General features: G+C 32.1%; 1 protein-coding gene across 1 annotated transcript in view; it reads left to right on the forward strand.

The window, feature by feature from the left end:
- Window positions 1-1,357: 1,357 nt before the first annotated feature.
- Window positions 1,358-19,836, forward strand: part of LOC143052069 (uncharacterized) — a 30,890-nt gene continuing 12,411 nt past the window's right edge. The window contains exons 1-3 of the mRNA XM_076225040.1: window positions 1,358-1,518; window positions 13,636-13,689; window positions 17,272-17,455. Coding sequence (XP_076081155.1) covers window positions 13,660-13,689; window positions 17,272-17,455 — 214 coding nt within the window. The 5' untranslated portion in view covers window positions 1,358-1,518; window positions 13,636-13,659. The remainder of the gene's footprint in view (window positions 1,519-13,635; window positions 13,690-17,271; window positions 17,456-19,836) is intronic.

Genomic DNA, 19,836 nt, shown 5'->3' on the forward strand with positions numbered 1-19,836 from the left:
TACCACTTTTTAGCTCACCCTTAAATGACCTCTTTAACATGTTTTACTGTACTGTATATAAATAAATAAAGAATTTGAATTTAAGATGACTGTTTTGCCTATGCTGTTAAGAAACATACCAACTGTAATCAATTATGAATATGGCCTTAATAAATCGGTAGATAATGCTAATGCTAAATAATTTTTCGCGACGTAAAACTGGAACATACCAGGAAAAGATGCTTTTATTCGGGTGATATAAATCGTTCGCTTGAAAACGATTATACGGGCGCTTAATTTTCTAATTAACATCAAACTTGATTATGTATGGCGATTGTTTGGTCTAATTTTTAGAAAACCGATGCGATTTTTAAGAAAGATGAATTTAAGGCAAAACATGCGGGTATTTAAAAAATAATTTTAATTATACCAATTGAAAATTATTTATTCCCAAGGAATTGTATCTTAAATCTAGATATAAAAAAGAAGAAGTAGTATGATTTCCACAAGAGACCAAAATTAAACTGAATTTAACAACTATAGGTCACCATATGCCTTCAACAATGAGAAAAGTTCATACCGCATAGTCAGCTATAAAAGACCCCGAAACGAAAATGTAAAAAAGTTCAAACGAGAAAACTAACGGCCTTATTTATATATAATAAATGAACGAAAAACGATATGTAACACTTATAATCAAACGACAACCACTGAATTACAGGCTCCTGACTTAAGACAAGCCCATACATACATAATGTGGCGGGGTTAACCATGTTAGTGGGGACCAACCCTCCTATAACCTAGGACAGTGGTATAACAGTACAACATAAGAACGAACTATAAAAATCAGTTGAAAAAGGCTTTACTCATCAGATGGCCAAACATACAAGTGGATAGAGCATACTTTTGTTAAGAAGATATTACAAATTTGAACAAATATCCAAATGTTTAAAATTTAAACCCCCTGTATCTCGATATGTAGCACACGAACGTCTATGTTGTAAGCATTAAGATTAAAAAGGTGCAAAATATCTTGTAAGAAAATGTTCACAACAAAATCTGTATCGTATGCCTTTAATTACTTCTAAATTTAAATGATTCAAATCTTATTTCAATAGCTCTGCCATTAATGATTATTTTGCAACTTTAAAATGTGTACTGACAATACAAAGTATATAATTTTATAAATAGCAAACATAAAACGTTTAATGTTTAAATATTTTGATTGTAAAATCTTACACAAAAACTTTGGTAGACCATAATATTATTTGAATAGTTGAGGCATGCCCTTTTGTGCTGATAGTAAGATAAAAATCGATTGAAAACAATGAAGATGTTGTCCGAACAAAGAACTTTAAAAAACTTAACTTTGCTAGTCTATGCATGAAAACCAATATACGCATTATTCATGTAGTCGATCTGTTACAAGGAAAATGGCGTAGTTCTGTAAAACTTCATCACAATTTTATGAAACGGAGGTACTAATCGTCATGTTATTTACATCGTACACGGTTATCTTATATCAGCACATACAGGAATGTGAGTATACTTTTAATACTTCTTATTGTCATTAAATAAAATATTACTTGAGTATATTCAAGGTTAAACATATTTGGAGAGACCCTTTCCCCTCCGAAAAAAACAACACAAAAACAAAGCTAACACATTGTATGCACACATTTATAACTCTTTGTAACACGATGTAGTCCTGCATCCATAACCGTGTATTTTTAGCTCACCTGGCCTGAAGGGCCAAGTGAACTTTTCTCATCACTTGTGGGGTATCTAGTTTGAAAAATGGGTATCATGATCCGGCCAACCTACCAAGATGGCCGCCATGGCTCAAAATAGAACATACATTGTAGGTGTTAAATGTAGATTTTGGTTTATATCTCTGAAACCAAAGCATTAAGAGCAAATCTGACAGGGGGTAAAACTGTTTTTGAGGTCAAGATTTATCTTCCCTAAAATTTTTAGACAAATAAGACAACCCACTGTTGGGTTGCTGCCACTGAATTAGTAATTTTAAGGAAATTTTGCAGTTTTTAGTTATTGGTTTGAATAATATTTTAGATGGAGATAGACTGTAAACAGAAGTATATACAGCAAAGTAAGATCAACAAATAAGTCAACATGACCAAAATTGACAGTTGACCCCTTGATGATTTATTGCCCTTTATAGTAAATGTTTAACCATTTTTTTTTTAAATTTTAGTAAACTTTTTAAAAAATCTTCTCCTCTGAAACTACTAAGACAAATTTAACCAAACCTGACCACAGTCATCATTGGGGTATCTTGTTTTTAAAAAAATTGTTCCATTACCTCGCCCACCAACCAAGATGGCCAACATGGCTAAAATAGTATATAGGGGTAAAATGCAGTTTTTGTCTCATATGTCTGAAACCAAAGTATTTAGAGCAAATATGACAGTAGTAAAATTGTTCATTAAGTCAAGATCTAACTGCCCTGAAATTTGAGACAAATCAGGCAACCCGTTGTTGGGTTGCTGCCTCTGAATTGGTAAATTTATGAAAATTTTGCAGTTTTTGGTTAGTATCTTCAGTTTATTTTAAATTTATGAGTTTGACTGTCCCTTTGGTATCTTTCGTCCCTCTTTTTCAATATTATCTTACATATAGATAGAGATAAACAGTAAACAACAATTATGTTAAGCAAAGTAAGATCTATAAATAAGTCAACTTTATGAAAATGGTCAATGGTCAACTTTATGAGTTATTGCTTCTTATAGTAAATTTTAAACAATGCTCGTAAATTAAAACAAATTGTTTTCCTTTAAAACTTCTGAGCCAAGTTCATTATAGATAGAGAAAATTGTAAATAGCAAGAATGTTCAGTAAAGTGAGATCGACAAACACATCATCATCACCATAACACAATTTTATCATGAATTATATTCTTGTCACTGTATAATTTATGTCCTTTGTTTAATATGCTGATTGCACATAGACCAAGGTGAGCTACATAAGATTTTTAAAGCCACTAGTTCCGTATAAAATTCATATTGAAAGGTTAACAAATAAATAAAACATTTTGTTTAATGCACTTGTACTTAAATCAGTAAAATAGCCATAATTTTTTTTTCATCCACCTTACCAGATATATATTTTTTTCATTGACGTACTTACAATAATGTAATGATTTTTCATGCAATTTGAACACTGACATTCAATTTGTTCAGATACATGCTTGCTCTGTTATTCAATATGTAAACCACCACAGCTCTTTCATTGTGTGCAAATTTCATAGTCTTTATTTTCAGTAAATTGAAATATTGTTTAAATTGTCTTACATGTAATGTTTTCATAAAAAAAAAAACAAGTAGATGAACCATCCTGTATCAATGAAGTTATCGGCAGACACCACAACAAAATTCAAAATAACTTCTATATAACAACTTTTATATTCTAATTGGAATTAAGTAGTAGCACCTTATCATTAATATACTACACATCACTAACGTCTATTCTATTCAAAGTAAAGCCAAAACAAATAAATAATAATGAAAGAAAATTCGGTGGCCCTCTAAACTACATATTTCTGACTAGTTAAAACGAAAAGAAGAAATAATTATTACTGTATTCTGATAAATAAAATATAACAAGTTGTATTCGACTCAGACAAGGAATTTCTCAATATGTTAATTATTTTTTCCATTTATAAACGAGGGACGAAATAAACCAGGGGGACATTCAAACTCATAGATCGAAAATAAAATGACACAACCATGGCTAAGAAAGACAAAGACAAACAGACAAATAGTAGTACAAAAGACAAACCATAAAAAACTAAAGATTAAGCAATACAAATCCCATCAAAAACTGGGGGTGATCTCACTCCACTGTTATATGTTCATCAGCATGTGAAAGGCATAACACATTTGGATTATGTAGTTCCGCAGTGAAACATTCATGACAATCCATTCTTGGCACAACTTAAGTCATATTTTTAGAAGCAGAAATAATTGACAACTAAAAAGAATCCAACATAAAAAATATCCTGATATTTTATGCACATAGATTTAAATACTAGTAGATATCAAACATTGCGAATAATATTTCAAACAGTAAGATCACATTGATAAGTTTGAAGCGATATATGAAGAATATTATTTTTTATACATGTTAACTAACACTAAGAACGGTTTTAGTTGATTTTACATTGTTTATGGCAAAATTAGATAAATCATCTATTTTTAAAGTTTGAATCAGTGAACACAAATGTATTGTTAGATTTTCTTCCCTATTAAATATGATAACTCTTGGTGAAGATAAAAAGCACATTGTTAGACCGTTTATGTGCAGATAGCCTGAAGGTTCATTCAAATTTAACAATACTTACTAATCAACTTAAATGTAGAGGTGAAAAACGACACCTGAAGCCAAGTCATAGTAATAGTTTTTTCTTATTCTTTTTCATCGACGTTTTAGCTTAGCATATACATTAAGTTACGTGTTGATGAATCAAAATCAATAATTAAAAAACCCATCTTACTTCACTGTTAACTTGACATAATCTAAGAGAAACGTTTATTAAATTAACAACTTTTTCGTAAATTTTAAGATGTCATATTTTGTTTGTTCCATTTAAAGTTTTAAGTCAAGAATACAGCAAATGCAGTAACGCCTACATCCTCTGTTGACTTACAACTTTTACAATTGACAATCATGGTCAGTTGAGAACAAAAAATATACAACAACAGCAATAATCTAAAATTCCTAATAATGAACTTTCAATTAATATTTGGCATTATCCAAGCAACACTTATATATCAGGTACATATGTCTTAGTTGATACGATATATCAGAACTTGTTTTTGTATAATTATTTCCTTAATAAAAAGGAAGCTATAGTTCAAAAAATTATAAGTGGTCAAACTATCCTTGACAGGCTTCATTTCGAGTTGGTTGACCGTTAGACAATATCTATTTCATAGATGACAATGGATACGTTCCAGTTGTTGTTACCAAAATCCGGTCAATATAATAAATGTGACCTATTGAATAAGACTTGTATTTACACGACCACCACAAAGAAGCAGGATTTGCTTACACTTCTAGAGAACCTGATATCATCCCTAATTTTTGGGTGGTGATCATGTTAACCAATCTTTATTTTTGGATGATCTGTATCGTGTGCTGTTGTTTTTTTGTTCTGTCGATTTTCCTTTTTTGTCCTAACATGATCACTTTTTTTAACTGCTGAGTTTAAATACAACCTAAGTATTTCACATATAAGAAGATGAAAAAAATGTTTTATTAGGTAATGAAATACAAACAGAACTAAGAAACAAAATTTTGGATCATTGGAAGAAAACTGTTCTGTTATAGTTTGTGATCATATACTTCATCAATAAACACCATCACAAGTAAATAAATTGGGGTCTTACATTAAAACCTTTTAGGACACTGCAATGTGTAGTGTTGTAAAATGTTCGTGATTTTCAGTTATATTGATCCGTGTATAAATGCGGCCATTCTTATTTCATTTTGAATTATCAAAAACAAGAGAAATATCTCAAAAAAACGAGAGTGTTTCCATTTTTCATTTTTGATTTCTGGAAAACCAAAAAAAAACAACAAAAAACAATGTTTTCATTTATCGTTTTTGATTTCTCGAAAACCGTTTTTTTTATTTTGCGAAAGAAGAATGCCTGTAACAAGTCAGGAATATGACTGTTCTTGTCCATTCGTTTTTGATTTGTTTTGCCATGTGATTATGGCCTTTCCGATTAGATTTTCCTATAAGTTCAGTATTTTTGTGATTTTACTTTTTTGTATTTAATTCTAATCATTTCTCGATTTACAATGTTAAATGTTTCCTTTCTTGTTTCACAGTCATTGATAGTAAACGTTGCAAATTTGAACACCAGGGTAATTTTTCAACAGAATGTAGACACAATAGACCGCTGAACTTCTGAATTGAACTACAGTGATAACGTAATCAAAGATTTTCAAATTACAATGTTTTTATCTTTGATAAAGAATAAATAATTATATTTAAATATGAAATGAATCACAAATATGAATTGTACAATATTATGTTATATAAGGAAGGTACAAATAAATAGATTGATGAAAACATCATACTGACAAGGGATAACTACTTTTAAAACTGACAAGAAACCAAGCCCGTTCGTTAAAGTATACATGCACAGCGATTGTCAGATCAACACTTCTTAAATCAAAGATAATGTCGACGGATGCAAAAGTCTTTAACAATCTGAACAATGAGGGTGCGTGAACTTTTTTTTTAAGTTTAGAAAGATCGATCTAAGAGAATCAAAATTGACGACTAAGGCCCATCTGCCAGTATTTCACGAACATCGAGGACGATAATGTGTTTTGCTTGATCAAATAATTAAAAAAATCCGCAATTTCACATTTCAAAATGGGATAAGCATTTAATGATTTTGCAATTCGGAGCCCATTCGGAAGGCTACATGGTGACCTTAACTAGAGGGCGTTGATTTGAGGTTATGGAATTGAGAACAGTGGACAAAAAAAATAATAGAGACATTGGACCAAGAAATAAATGAAATGGTAGAATAATGGTGTTAAGATATAAAGCGAAGAGAAAAATGGCCTAAAATATCGAAGAATACAGAAATTAAGAACCCCGAATCTAGACCATTATACTAGTTGCCCTAATGAAAGTTGGTTTGTCTCTGGGAGACATTTTTTTGGTTATCATCCGGTTTCTCTTTATTTCTATGTCTATTAATGCGTGCTTTCATTATTTGCCAACACATTACATATCACATTATAAAAATACAATTATTTTGCAAATTTCCATAGTTAACTAATTTCTACAGCAATACTTTTGTCTGCACAATGTGTTAAGGGGAGCTACGTAGCTGATGACTTCTGAAGAGAAAGAAATCAAGATTACTGCTCGGCTTATTTTTGTTTTAAAGAAAGGTTCAAAGTTGGGGTCGGACATCCAATCCCACCCTTTATCGAAAATATAATAAAAAATGTCCGCACTAGCTGCAAAGGGAAGCTGGGTAGCTGAAGTCTACAGTAGAAAAAAATCCAGGGTGTTGTTCTGCTTAGTTTTATTTTCTGAAGTAGGTCTTCAGTTGAGATCGGGTTCCCTACCCAACCCTTACCGGACAGTTAGTAATTAAAATGATGTGGCAATACTTTTATCTGTACTAGATGAAAAAGTAAGCTAGAGATCTAGGGCCTACCTGATCAAAATTATAAATTTGGGTATAGAACGGATTAATCGTTTTTAAGCTAACAAATAATTTCCTTGTCAATATACTTTGAAAACAAAAAATAAACCTGTCTTTCAATCAAAATTAAGGGAAATCCACTAGTTCAGAGGTAGAATGTTTTGTAAAAACATTTTTGTGTGGCAAAACAAAAATGTTAAAACATGAGTGCAACTTTCAATTCTTATAATGCAGAACAATTATTACTTTTCATGAACTATTTGACAAGATGCCGATAATATTGAAAGCTATTTCACACAATAGTGCAGTTTTGCCATCTTTAAACAAATTCATAATTATTTACGATTCTATTAACACACAAACGTGTTGAACTTACTAATGCAAACAAACTAACTAAGGATACTACCTATGCGTAAACACTCAATGCAATCGGCTGTAACGTCTTTACATTACAAGTTGCAACACCTTGCCAAATTATTGGGTTCAAATAAACGTTTGGAAAATTATTACAATGTGCTTTCCTCTAGGGATTTATGCTGAATAATTACCGGAAATCTATTATGGAAGTTTGCAAAAACCAATGACAAAATAGAAATCTAACTGAACAAAGAAGTTATTCACATTAAAAACGGTTGAAACATTGGAGGCTAAATAAGATTTCATATTTCACATTCCTGCGTGTCTTATTGTAAACAGACGATCATTGCATGTAGTGTTTACAAAGTACTTAAATACTAAGGCAATAATTAATGTAGAGTCTCATTTGTAAAATCAAGAAATTAAAGAATTCTCAAATAATCATGACTTTTGTTTCAAGTAAAATGAAAAAAACCCACAATCAATCAATCAATCAATCAATCAATCAATCAACAAATAAGGCGGGGTTAAACATGCTTTGTAAGATCTCAATCCTCCTACTAAACAACTATAGCTAGCCAATGTAGAATAAACAAACACCAAACAATATGCACAGTAAAACTCAGTTTAAAAGAAATCCGGTTTCGATGTCAGAATAGGTAACAAAATAAACTACGCAAAATGAAAATGATTCATAAATTGACAAAGGACTACTAGCAGTTACTAACATGCCAGCTCCAGATCCTTATTAAACCGATCGAAAGATAATATAGATATAAGAAGATGTGGTATGAGTGCCAAGGAGACAACTCTTCATCAAAGTCACAATTTTAAAAAGTAAACTACCCCGCCGCATTTTTGCGCCTGTCCCAAGTCAGGAGCCTCTGGCCTTTGTTAGTCTTGTTTTAGTTTCTTGTGTACAATTTGGAAATTAGTATGGCGTTCATTATCACTGGACTAGTATATATTTGTTTAGGGTCCAGCTGAAGGACGCCTCCGGGTGCGGGAATTTCTCGCTACATTGAAGACCTGTTGGTGACCCTCTGCTGTTGTTTTTTAGTTGGTCGGGTTGTTGTCTCTTTGACACATTCCCCATTCACATTCTCAATTTTATTGTCAAAGTACTATTTTCGACACGGAGCCTTGGCTCACACCGAAAAGCAAGTTATAAAGGTCCCCAAAATGAATAGTTAAAACCATTCAATCGGAAAAAAAAAACCACCGGTCTGAAGTATATAAAAAACGAGAAGCGAAAACCACACCAACAAACGACAACTGCTGAACATTACTATTCCGATGTTTTCATCACACGAACATCAAACTCAATACCTATGGTGAGGGGTTGAGCATCATACCACCATGAAATATATGAGAAGAAAATAACCCGTATCATGCTTACAACTGGCTTTAGAATTAATGTGTTTATTTCCTATGCAAAAACCTAATACGTGAATCAATAATAATAACAACATATACCATATTTAATGAGCATTCTGATGGGGTTGTTGATCGTGTGATTACTTAACTGTTGTTGTTTTTGTGATTATTTGATTACACAATGTTTAGTTCGTTTCGGTATGTGTTACATGTTTTTGTTGTGTTTCTGTTGTGTCGTTGTTCTACTTTTATATTTGATGAGTATCCCTCAGTTTTGGTTTGTAACCCGAATTCGTTTTTTTTTTCTGTCGATTTATGACTTTCGAACAGCGGTATAATACTGTTACCTTTATTCATCATCTTAGATCAACCTCTCTAAACTTTAAAGTAAAGGTCATGCACACTTTAGAGACTTTTGCATCCGTCGACATTTTCATCAATTAAAATAATAGTGATCTGAAGACTGCTGTGCATGTATACTTCACAAAAAAGTAAAATCACAAAAAACTGAACTCAGAGAAAAATCTAATCGGAAAGTCCGTAATCACATGGCAAAATCAAATGACGAAACACATCAAAAACGAATGGACAAGAACTATTCATATTCCTGACTTAGTACAGGGATTTTATGGACAAGAACTATCATATATCTGACTTGGTACAGGCATTTTCAAATGTAGAAAAGAGTGGATTACACCTAGTTTTATAGCGCTAAACCTTTCACTTTATTGACAGTCTCATCAAGTTCCGTTATATTTAAAATGATGCATGAACTAAACAGACATAATAAATAAAACAGTCACAAAATGGGTACAGCAGTTAAAAGCTGGGCTAATTTTCTTGTCAGTTTTAAAAGTAGTTACCTTTTTGTTAATGTGATGTTGTCATCAGTTTATTTCTATGTACCATCATTATATAATATTATATTGTACAATTTAAATTTGTGATTCATTTAATATCTAAATATAATAATGTATTCTTTATCAAAGATATAAACAAGGTAATTATAAAGTATTTGATCACTTTATTACCGTAGTTCAATTCAGAAGTCATGCGCTCTAATTTGTCTACATTATGTCGAAAGAACACCGGGGAATTACATTGGCAATATTTATTATCAATGACTGTGATAATGAAATAATAAAAACTAAATACAAAATTTTTGTTTTGTAAAACAAAAACCAAGAATGAAAACACTTTTGTATTCTGTTTTTGTTTTGGAGAAGTAAAAACGAAAAAACGGAAACACTTTTGTTTTTAATTATGGTTTTCTAGAAATCAAAAACGAAAAATGAAAACACTCACGCTTTTTGTTTTTTGTTTTTTATATTACAAAATAAGAAACGGATGGCAACAAATATACCCGGACCTATATTGCCCACTTTTTGTATTTATTATAAAAAAAATTAATTCTGTATCTATCGCAAACTTGAAAATTTATCTTGCAATCAGTCTTTGAATTTTGTAGCTTTTGTCAAGGCAAAACATTCAGGTATTTAAAAAAATATTGAAGAATGAATTGCCAAATAATTTTATCTCATCAAATGTAGAGCATACTTTTGATAAGAAATTATTACAAATCTTTGAACAAATATCCACAAATGTATATTTGTTATAACGAATAGGTAATGATTCCTGTCCAAAGTATAGAAATGTTGAAAATTGATATATTTTAGAAAATATCTAAAATTCATACCCCCTTTATCTCAAAATGTAGCACACAAAAGTCTATTTTTTGCGCATTTAAATTAAGAAGGTGCAAAATAGCCTGTAAGAAAATATTCACAACAAAATCGTTGATCAAAGCTGTATCGTAGGCCTTTAATTAGTTCTAAATTAAAACGATTAAAATCTTATTTCAATAGCCCAGCCAATCAATGATTCTTTTGAAGCTGTACAATTTGAACTGACAATACAAAGTATTTAACTTTAAAATAGCAAACAGAAAATGTTCAATGTTTAAATATCTAAATTGTAAAATTTTACACAAAAACCTTAGTAGACTAAAATATTATTTGGATAGTCGAGGCCTGCACTATTGTGCTGATAGTATGATAAAAATCGATTTAAGTCAATGAAAATGTGTTCCAAACAAAGAACTTTAAAAAACGTAACCTTGCTAGTTTATAAATTTAAACTAAAATACACATTATGCATGTACTAGTTGAGTTGTTACAATGGAACACACAAATAACCCTGGCGTAGTTCTGAAAAAAGTCATCACAATTTCATCAAACGGAGGCATTAATCTTACACGTTTATACTGTAACGGCACATAATGGAGTGTGAGTACACTTGCATTACTTCTAAAAGTCTTTAAATAGAATATCACTTTAGCATATTCAAAATTAAACATACTTGGAGAGATCCTTTCCCCTTTGAAAAAAAACAACAAAAAAAGCTGACACATTGTATTCACACATTTACTTCACTTGGTAACATAATAGAGTCTTGTACCCATAACCTCGTATTTGTCCTTATAATATTGATGTTGAAAGGTGAAAAAATAAGTCAAACATTTTGTTTTCACTTGTACTTAAATCAGTAAAATAAGCCAGAATTTTGAAACATCATTTTTGATCATTCTTACAAGGAATATTTTTTTTTCTTTGAAATAATGTTATGAGTTTGTATGCGATGTAAACAATTATATTTTTCTGTAAAGGCTTGCTCTATTACACGTTACTTAAACCATCACATCCGTTTCTTTGATTGCAAATTTCATACACTTTGTTTTCAGTAAAATGAAATATTTTTAGATTATCTTACATGCATTTTTAATTTTTTTATGAGAAAAAAAAACCAAGCAGATGAATACCATTTATAACTCAGACAAAGACAGTTATGGACAGACATCACAACAAAAACAAGAACGCTCATAATTAACAACTTCTATATCTATCATGCATCAATAAACTAACCACATTTTAAAAACAGATATATAAAAACTACAGTCAGGTATTGCGATTTAAATCATCAACTATACAAAATAGATTCAGGTAGTAGCACGACAACATTATATAATAAACAGAGTTAACGTCTACTCTATTCACAGTAAGGCCAAAACAATTAAAAAAGAATTAAAACGAATTCTTGATAGGTTCAAACGAAACGAAGAAGTTATTTTTTTACTGTAATCTGATGAAAAAAATATATAAAGATTTGATGGACTCATACGACGGATTTTCTAATATGTAGTTATTTTTTTATCTATAAAAGAGGAGCAAAAGATACCAGAGGGAAATTCAAACTCATAGATATGGCTAAAAAAGACAAACACACAAAATATACTCTTTAGTAAATTTGGCTGTACCTGTAGAACACTCATTAAAAATGGTATTTCACATCCTAGTATTTACGGTAATATTGTACTGAAAGCGTGGAAATCACTAAATGTATGTGATCCGTGTTAACTCATCGATTTCGTCATTAGCAAATTAAATAAAACAAAATTGTATTTTCTTTTCAAACGGGATGTAAAGAGTCACACACATGTTCATTTGTATCTATAAAGAAGTCACTCCTAACTATCCTACTACCTGTCGATACATTTATCTTTGGCATTGCACAAGTCATGTCTTCTCTGACTGTTCATGACGTTAAAATACTTAATCCCTAGGATGTGTTTTAGTTTGATTTTAGTCTCTGGTGCATGATTTTTTATTATTGATTGTTTTTGCTTTTAACTAGCTGTAAGTAACTGCGAGTACTCTCAAATTGTAAGTCCCGTTCCTTGACCTAAAATGGTTAACTTTTATAAATTGTTATTTTGATTGAGAGCTGTCTCATTGGTAAATTTTCATATATCTAAATTATAGTTCACAAGACGCACCATAGAAAAATTAAAGACTAAGCAACACGAACCCCACCAAAAACTGTGGGTGATCTCAGGTGCTCAATATAACTTTCATTTTGCGATATTGTGAAAATTCCCAAAACAATTTTTATATTGATGAAAAACACACATGAAAACTGAGATATGGATGAGAAGCTGCTTATTATTTCACTCAGTCTCTAATTGTTTCATTGGTGTGTTTCCTTCTGATTGAATAACGATATTCTCACATCTCTACATTCAGTTTGATTTACCAGGTATAATGACTGCATTTTCATGCTTTCTGGACCTTGCATTGAACATTGATTTTTTTCTTTGTTGTCTCGTGTACGAAATTCCATCTTGGTAATCGGTTTTTTTCAGACATTTCAATCAATTCCTTTTAATGTATCAAACATTAACAAACTTAGATCTAATACACATTTTTTGAAAGATGTCTTTTTCGTGTCAAAATACCCGAAAACTAGCTTACAATTTTAACAATGTGCACAAGCCTCGTTCACAATGACAATTTAATAAAACTTATATTTACACATAATGCAAAATATGATAACAAGGATAAACATAAATATATATATGCCATATGTATCGTTTTGAGGCAAAGGATTATTCTATATCACCAGTTCAGTTAAATTTTCATGTATGAAAGCTGTTATACATGTATTAGGATAATAGTGGTATAACAAATGTTTGGGTTCAAATAACACATTGTACTTGAAGTCAAGAAATTTTTAAAGCGAATTGATTTAAGTGTAAATTCAATTTTTTTTCTTTCTTATTGTCAAACTATCTTGCAAAAAAAATGCATCAATGACAATATTCTGTTTCTTTAAACTGCATGCCTTTAATAATCTTAATATCTGTGAAAAAGTTAATTTCTTATTCTAGGAGTCTACCTGGTAAACAGATGAAATGAAGATTGGGCTTATAGTTCTAGTATTGGTTCGTAATTAATTGTGCAATTACTCAAACATATTGTTCATGTGTCGTATTTAAGATATAGTTACACCTTATATAAGAACGCCGGAAATCTCTCTCTGTCGTAGCATTTGTTATTTTGGATATTCCTTATTTACCTTCGCGAGCTCCTCCCCGCTTAAATTATTCGGAACTTTTCTCACTGTATCCCGATTATTAAGACAACATGGTCAAGCACTATTGAGTTTATAAACCGAAAAAATGTCAGATATATATATATATATATATATGAAGTGGAAAAAAAAGTTTATACAAATGCACGATTTAATGATGGAATGACAATGACATTAACACATAGATACCATGACATTACAAAATGACAACACTAACGCGTGCATAAAAACATGCACACTTCCCGCGATACTACGATTTCCATTCACCTGTACAGACAGTTTCAATCAAAATATATTCGGTGTAGTTAAACAGATATATCATGTTTTTGAGGGGTATTCAAATACCAGTCTTGGGACCAAATTTCCCTTGCCTAAAAGCTTTGGAAATTTCACAGTCCTGATTTTTTCGCAAATACTTCTCCATAACATGATATATCTGACTACAATGTATAAGCGATCAACATGGAAATGATAGCTTGTCAACGTACTAACTCTTCTCCATTTTGTCTCGTATTTTAGATATAATTGGGACGACTTTTCTCAATTATATTCTACACTAACGGAATTCAGATAACCACGTTTTTAAAAAAAAATGTCTGAAACTATTTTACATGACAACGTGTTCACAAAAACGGAGCCGCTGAAAGTATTGAACAACACAATAGTGTCATATATAATGAGTACTGAATACTCTTTCATTTTAAAAATGATAGAACAAAATCTTGTGAATTATCTGGATACCCATATATACTGAATATGACGTTAATATTGTAATTTTGTAAACTGTTACAAATTACTCCTTTGTTGCCATTATACAACTCATCGGTAAACTAATCAATTAGCTTTTAAATGATTCTGAGCACTACAACCACATTTGGATAATCTCGACCATTACTCATTAAGTTATATCAATAAGTTTTATGATAGAACACTAAACGTTAAAAAAATCACAGTTTCGCAAACATAGAATTTCAGTTTGCGGAATTTAATAGCAAGTGTGACGACCTCTTGCAGCAACCATAGCCTCACACCTACGACGCATAGATCTGATTAAATTCGAATTCATGTTATATTGTGGTATATTGTTTCACTCCTGTATGAGAGCTACACGCTAATCTTGTAGCGTTTCCAGTGGATTTTTGCCTTTCTCGAACACGTCTACGAAGTTCATCCTATAAATGTTCTATAGAAGAAAGAACCGGTTGAAATGCTGGTCACGGAATAACTCGAATATGATTTTGTTCAAGATACTACATAAAAATCTTTGCTACATGACATCTAGCGTTTTCCTGTAGGAAAACATAGTTGAAACTGCTTTGTCGAGTAAAAAACAGAACAATAGGGCAAAACCTTCATTCCTATATCTCAACGCGTTCAAAATACAATCAATGATTTTAACTTTAAGCGACCGTTGTAAAATATTTCACCTATATCATCACATTTTTGCTTCCAAAGCGATATATTTCCATGACACAAGGATAAAAAATGAATTCCAAGCACTCTAAGTCTTCGACGAACCGTCTGACCCAAAATTATGCTGTTGTGACGAGCGGGAGTTACTCGGTCGTATTTTCTGCATTTAAAGTACGGTTGCGCAAATGCAAACGACGTATATTGGTCTTGATATTGTGACGTCGCACGGAGTCAGCCGCTATGTTGTCTTTCATTTGTTGAACCAGTTTGCCTCAGACGAATTATCAGTCTCGATATTGTTATTCTTGACACATAAAAATGATTTGATACGTAAGCGTGCGTCATCCCACCTCTGACTATGCCAACAAGTTGTTCACGCTGATTGTGAAGTAACCGTGGACTTAATTTCTGGATTTGTTTCCAATTTGCTAAAATGGCAGATCATTTACCTGATTCAGTAGCCTAACTATTGACACAAAACAATTTAAATGCTTCATTTATTCACAGTGAACTTGATTACCGACTTTCTCGATTTTTGTCGTATTCGTTTTAAAATTTAAAAAAAAAAGAAAAATAATCAAAAATACATTTTGGCGTTCAGTAATGTTATTTTAACCGTTTGAAGTAACTGAATTAGATTGGAGTTAATTTCTTCTAGTTGTCTATCCATAGACCGGTATTTGTACTCCCACGATTCATGTGATATAAACATTCAGCACGACATGGCCTACTCGATTTGACGTGTTTCCCACTTAATTTTTTTATCTTGCTTATGTGCATTTGTTTGTTGTTATATTTAATTTTAAGGTTTTGATTTCAGTAGTAATTATAAATTATTGACTATATATTTTTCGACATGATATTATGTATCATAATGTACCTTAAAAATTTAGCACAAGGCACTGTCGTATGGTTATTTAAGGTGCACTTTAGATTGGTATTTATTAGTGATATGTGTATATAGATTTGTAGTTTATGGGCGTTTGTAATTGTAGAAGAACAGGATTAAATTTATACAGACACTTTAAATTGAAAATATAAATTTTTGAAAAGTTTCATCCTGTTTTCGTTTGTTGACTAGTACATCACGAATATAAGACCAAAGAGACTAAAGCGGTGTAAGCATTGTTGAGACATGCTAATATTTCTTTCTTAAAAAGAAAATAAGACCGGTGCACTTATATCTGAAATCAGTCATCTCAAATTCATTTACGTAAATTATACTATGCAAAATTCATTTAAACTGAGGATAAACATGTTAAAAATTGTGTGTTTGATAAGAGTGTCAAACAAGCACTGTCAGAGGTTAGACTAATTATTGACATCACGTTAGATTGATACTTACATTTTGTTTGCAATGTTTATAATTGTCTGTATTTTTTTTCTATCAAAAATGATGCTGAGTTATTTGTAATCAAAGTTCTAAATGTATCTAGGTACGCTTTTTTAATTTAATTTTGATTAAAATATCACAATGCTATCAGGTTACTTAACTTTGTTTTGCGTTGAATAAGAGTGTACTCTTATTATAAATGAAAAGAGGGACGAAAGATACCAGAGGAACAGTCAACCTCATACATCAAAAACAAACTAACAACGCCATGGCTAAAATATAAAATGACAAAAAGACAATTAATAGTACACAAGACGCAACATAGAAAACTAAAGACTAAGTAACACGAATCCCACCTAAATACACAATGTATGAACCTAAATAGGTTTTTAGGACGTATGTGAATCAATTTGGATTGGTTTATTTTTCTTTCATGCATTCTTTAGTTTATAAATTATTAATCGGAAGTTCAAGGTTTATCACTCTATAACAACCTTAGGTTGGCAATTTTTCATTTCTCGTTGAGTTCTGGGAGATTGTGTATTTTCAAGCGACGGTTCAGAATATCCAATGTCTTATGGTGCATAATCCATTATTAATGAGAGAGTGTAATCATAAACACAACAAGTTGGAAAGTGACATCACGATATCATGACCCAAATTCTTTTTACTATTTTTGTCTTGCAGTTTAATGCGTTTTGCAATGCATTTTCGTACTGGAACATGCGTTGTCCATCTCAGTCAGAATGGGGAGTTATATCATCTTGGGTCTGCAATGGTACAGAAACAAAGAAGTACACCTGCCTATATAATGCCATTCGAAGACAATACGAAGAATCTTGCAAGTTTCAACCAGTTATATCAGGAAACGGTATGCTCTATGACATTGTTTATTGTGTATCCTTTGTTAAAAACACATTGTTGGAGTTCGTATTGTTAAAAAGATGAGATCAGTTCTTAAAAGTCATTCATTGCACAATGATGAGAGGTGTCCTTTAATATTCGACGACTTTTAGTTCGATATCAAAATGTACCTGTGTACCTGTGTACATTCAGATCGAACACTTTCATAGGGATATAACTACCATTTGTTAGTAAGAGTAACCACATTCTTTAACAGTTAAGTTTTGTTGACATTTCGTACAAAGGTCTTATTTCGGCCTTAGTCGTATTTGGCATATTTTTTTTTGAGGAATTTTGAATCCTCAATGCTCTTCAACTTTGTACTTCTTTGGTTTTATACATTTTTTTATATGAACGTCACTACTGGGTCTTATATGACGACACGCGCGTCTGGCATACTAAATTATAATCCTGGTACCTTTGATAACTGATACACCTCGCCAAAAGTTAAACAACACCTTAATGGTTTTGTTTCTATTTTTTGTTTTTGAATTAAATTTGATACCGCTTTGTTCCCATACATTTTGTTTATCTATTGTCAATCGACAGGTAAGAGTTCAGGAATCGACTTTATTCCTAGGTATCTTAAAAACCGGTTTTCGAACGCTGCATACAAGTTTTTCCCTTGCAAGTTTCTGCAGAAAAGAGTAAGGTGTCTCACGTGCTGTTTTGTCAGTGTATACGATAAATATTCTCTTTTGGAAGATGCTTAGTCTGCGTAGAATAGCTGTTCAATTTTGTGAATCATATAGTGTAATCTCGAGATTATTAAAGCGCCATAGAGAAAGTGGGACCGATGATGAACGTGAACGTTCTGGTAGACCACGTAAAACATCTGCGAAAGATTACAGTGCTCTTTCACAGTCAGCTCGTCGACATCCATTCACTACTGCTCGCCGCTTACGCGAGAACTGGGGAATACATTGTCACGTAAGTTTACGAACGGTTAACTCAGACTAAATTGTGCCATTTAACGTGCCCGTAAGGCAGTCAAAAGACCATTACTGACTCTCATGCATCGTAAAGCTCGACATCAGTGGTCACGTGATAACCGGAATTGGACATTGTTGCTCTCGTCAGAGTTCATTGGTCTGACGAGAGCAGATTCCTCCTACATCATATTGATGGGCGCATGTGCGTGTGGCGTCCATCGGAATACAGAGAACAGCACATCCTAGGAACTACAGCGTTTGGTGGTGGGGGTTTGACAGTTTGGGGATGCTTTTCATTGGACTGTAAAATGAACCTGTATGTTCTGGATGGTACTTTGACGGGTCAAACATATCGCGATAAGATGATTCGGGATATCGTTGTTCCACATTTTGACAATCATAATCTCGCATCGAGACCAATATTCATCGACGATAATGCTAGGCCACACAGAGCACCCATTGTTGCAGATTATTTACGTCAGGAGCGGTTGACACTATTCTTTGGCCAGCCATGTCACCAGATATGAACCCCATCGAGCATGTCTGGGATGATATTGGTAGAAAAATCAACAACAGGGTTCCAGCTTGTCATAATTTACAAGAATTATGAGCAGCCTTTATTGAAGAATGGCAAAAAAATCCTGATAGGACATTGCGACACTTAGTTCAAAGCATGAGACGGCGTGTAGATGAATTTCTTCGGAAGCGTGGAGGATACACTCGCTACTGACAACAATAGTAATTTAATTTATCGTACCTCCTATACATTTCTAGGAATATGATTGGTTAAAAGCGTCCTCGTGGAGACCATGTATATTTGAGATAAGATTAGTAGAGAGGCGGGTCTTATTTCATACACGGTTAGTAGTGGTGTTACCTCCCTTTATATTCCATATTAGGTAAAAGGGATGCGGGGCTTATTTCATACACGGTTAGTAGTGGTGTTACTTCCCTTTATAAAAAAAAACGGTACTGAGTAAAAAATCTTAAAGGTTTCAACAGACGAGGAAATTGATGATTAAGATGTAAATAAATTCATAAAACGCATTTAAACCTAACAAGTTGTTATTGTTGGCATCTGTTTTTGTAGGGTCAATAAAAGAAGCTAGTTTCTTAATGCTAACAGTATTTATAAAAGTATTTATAAAAGACTTCCTCATTTTGATAGGTCACTAGTCTAAATTTCACATGTGAAGATAGTCGGTAAGATAAATTCGTTACATGGTGTGCTAATGACCCAAGACGGTATATATGGGGTCAGTAAATTCCATATGGGAATTCGAGCTTCTTATGCACTACGATCTCATAGCGAAGTTATAACGACCTCACTACGAGCATCACGTTCTCACTGCGACCCAATTACGCTTCCACCACGACTATACCACGTTTACACAACGCTGTTCAAAACCATAGTACG

Source organism: Mytilus galloprovincialis, chromosome 11 (genome assembly GCF_965363235.1).
Source record: "Mytilus galloprovincialis chromosome 11, xbMytGall1.hap1.1, whole genome shotgun sequence".
NCBI classification, from domain to species: domain Eukaryota; kingdom Metazoa; phylum Mollusca; class Bivalvia; order Mytilida; family Mytilidae; genus Mytilus; species Mytilus galloprovincialis.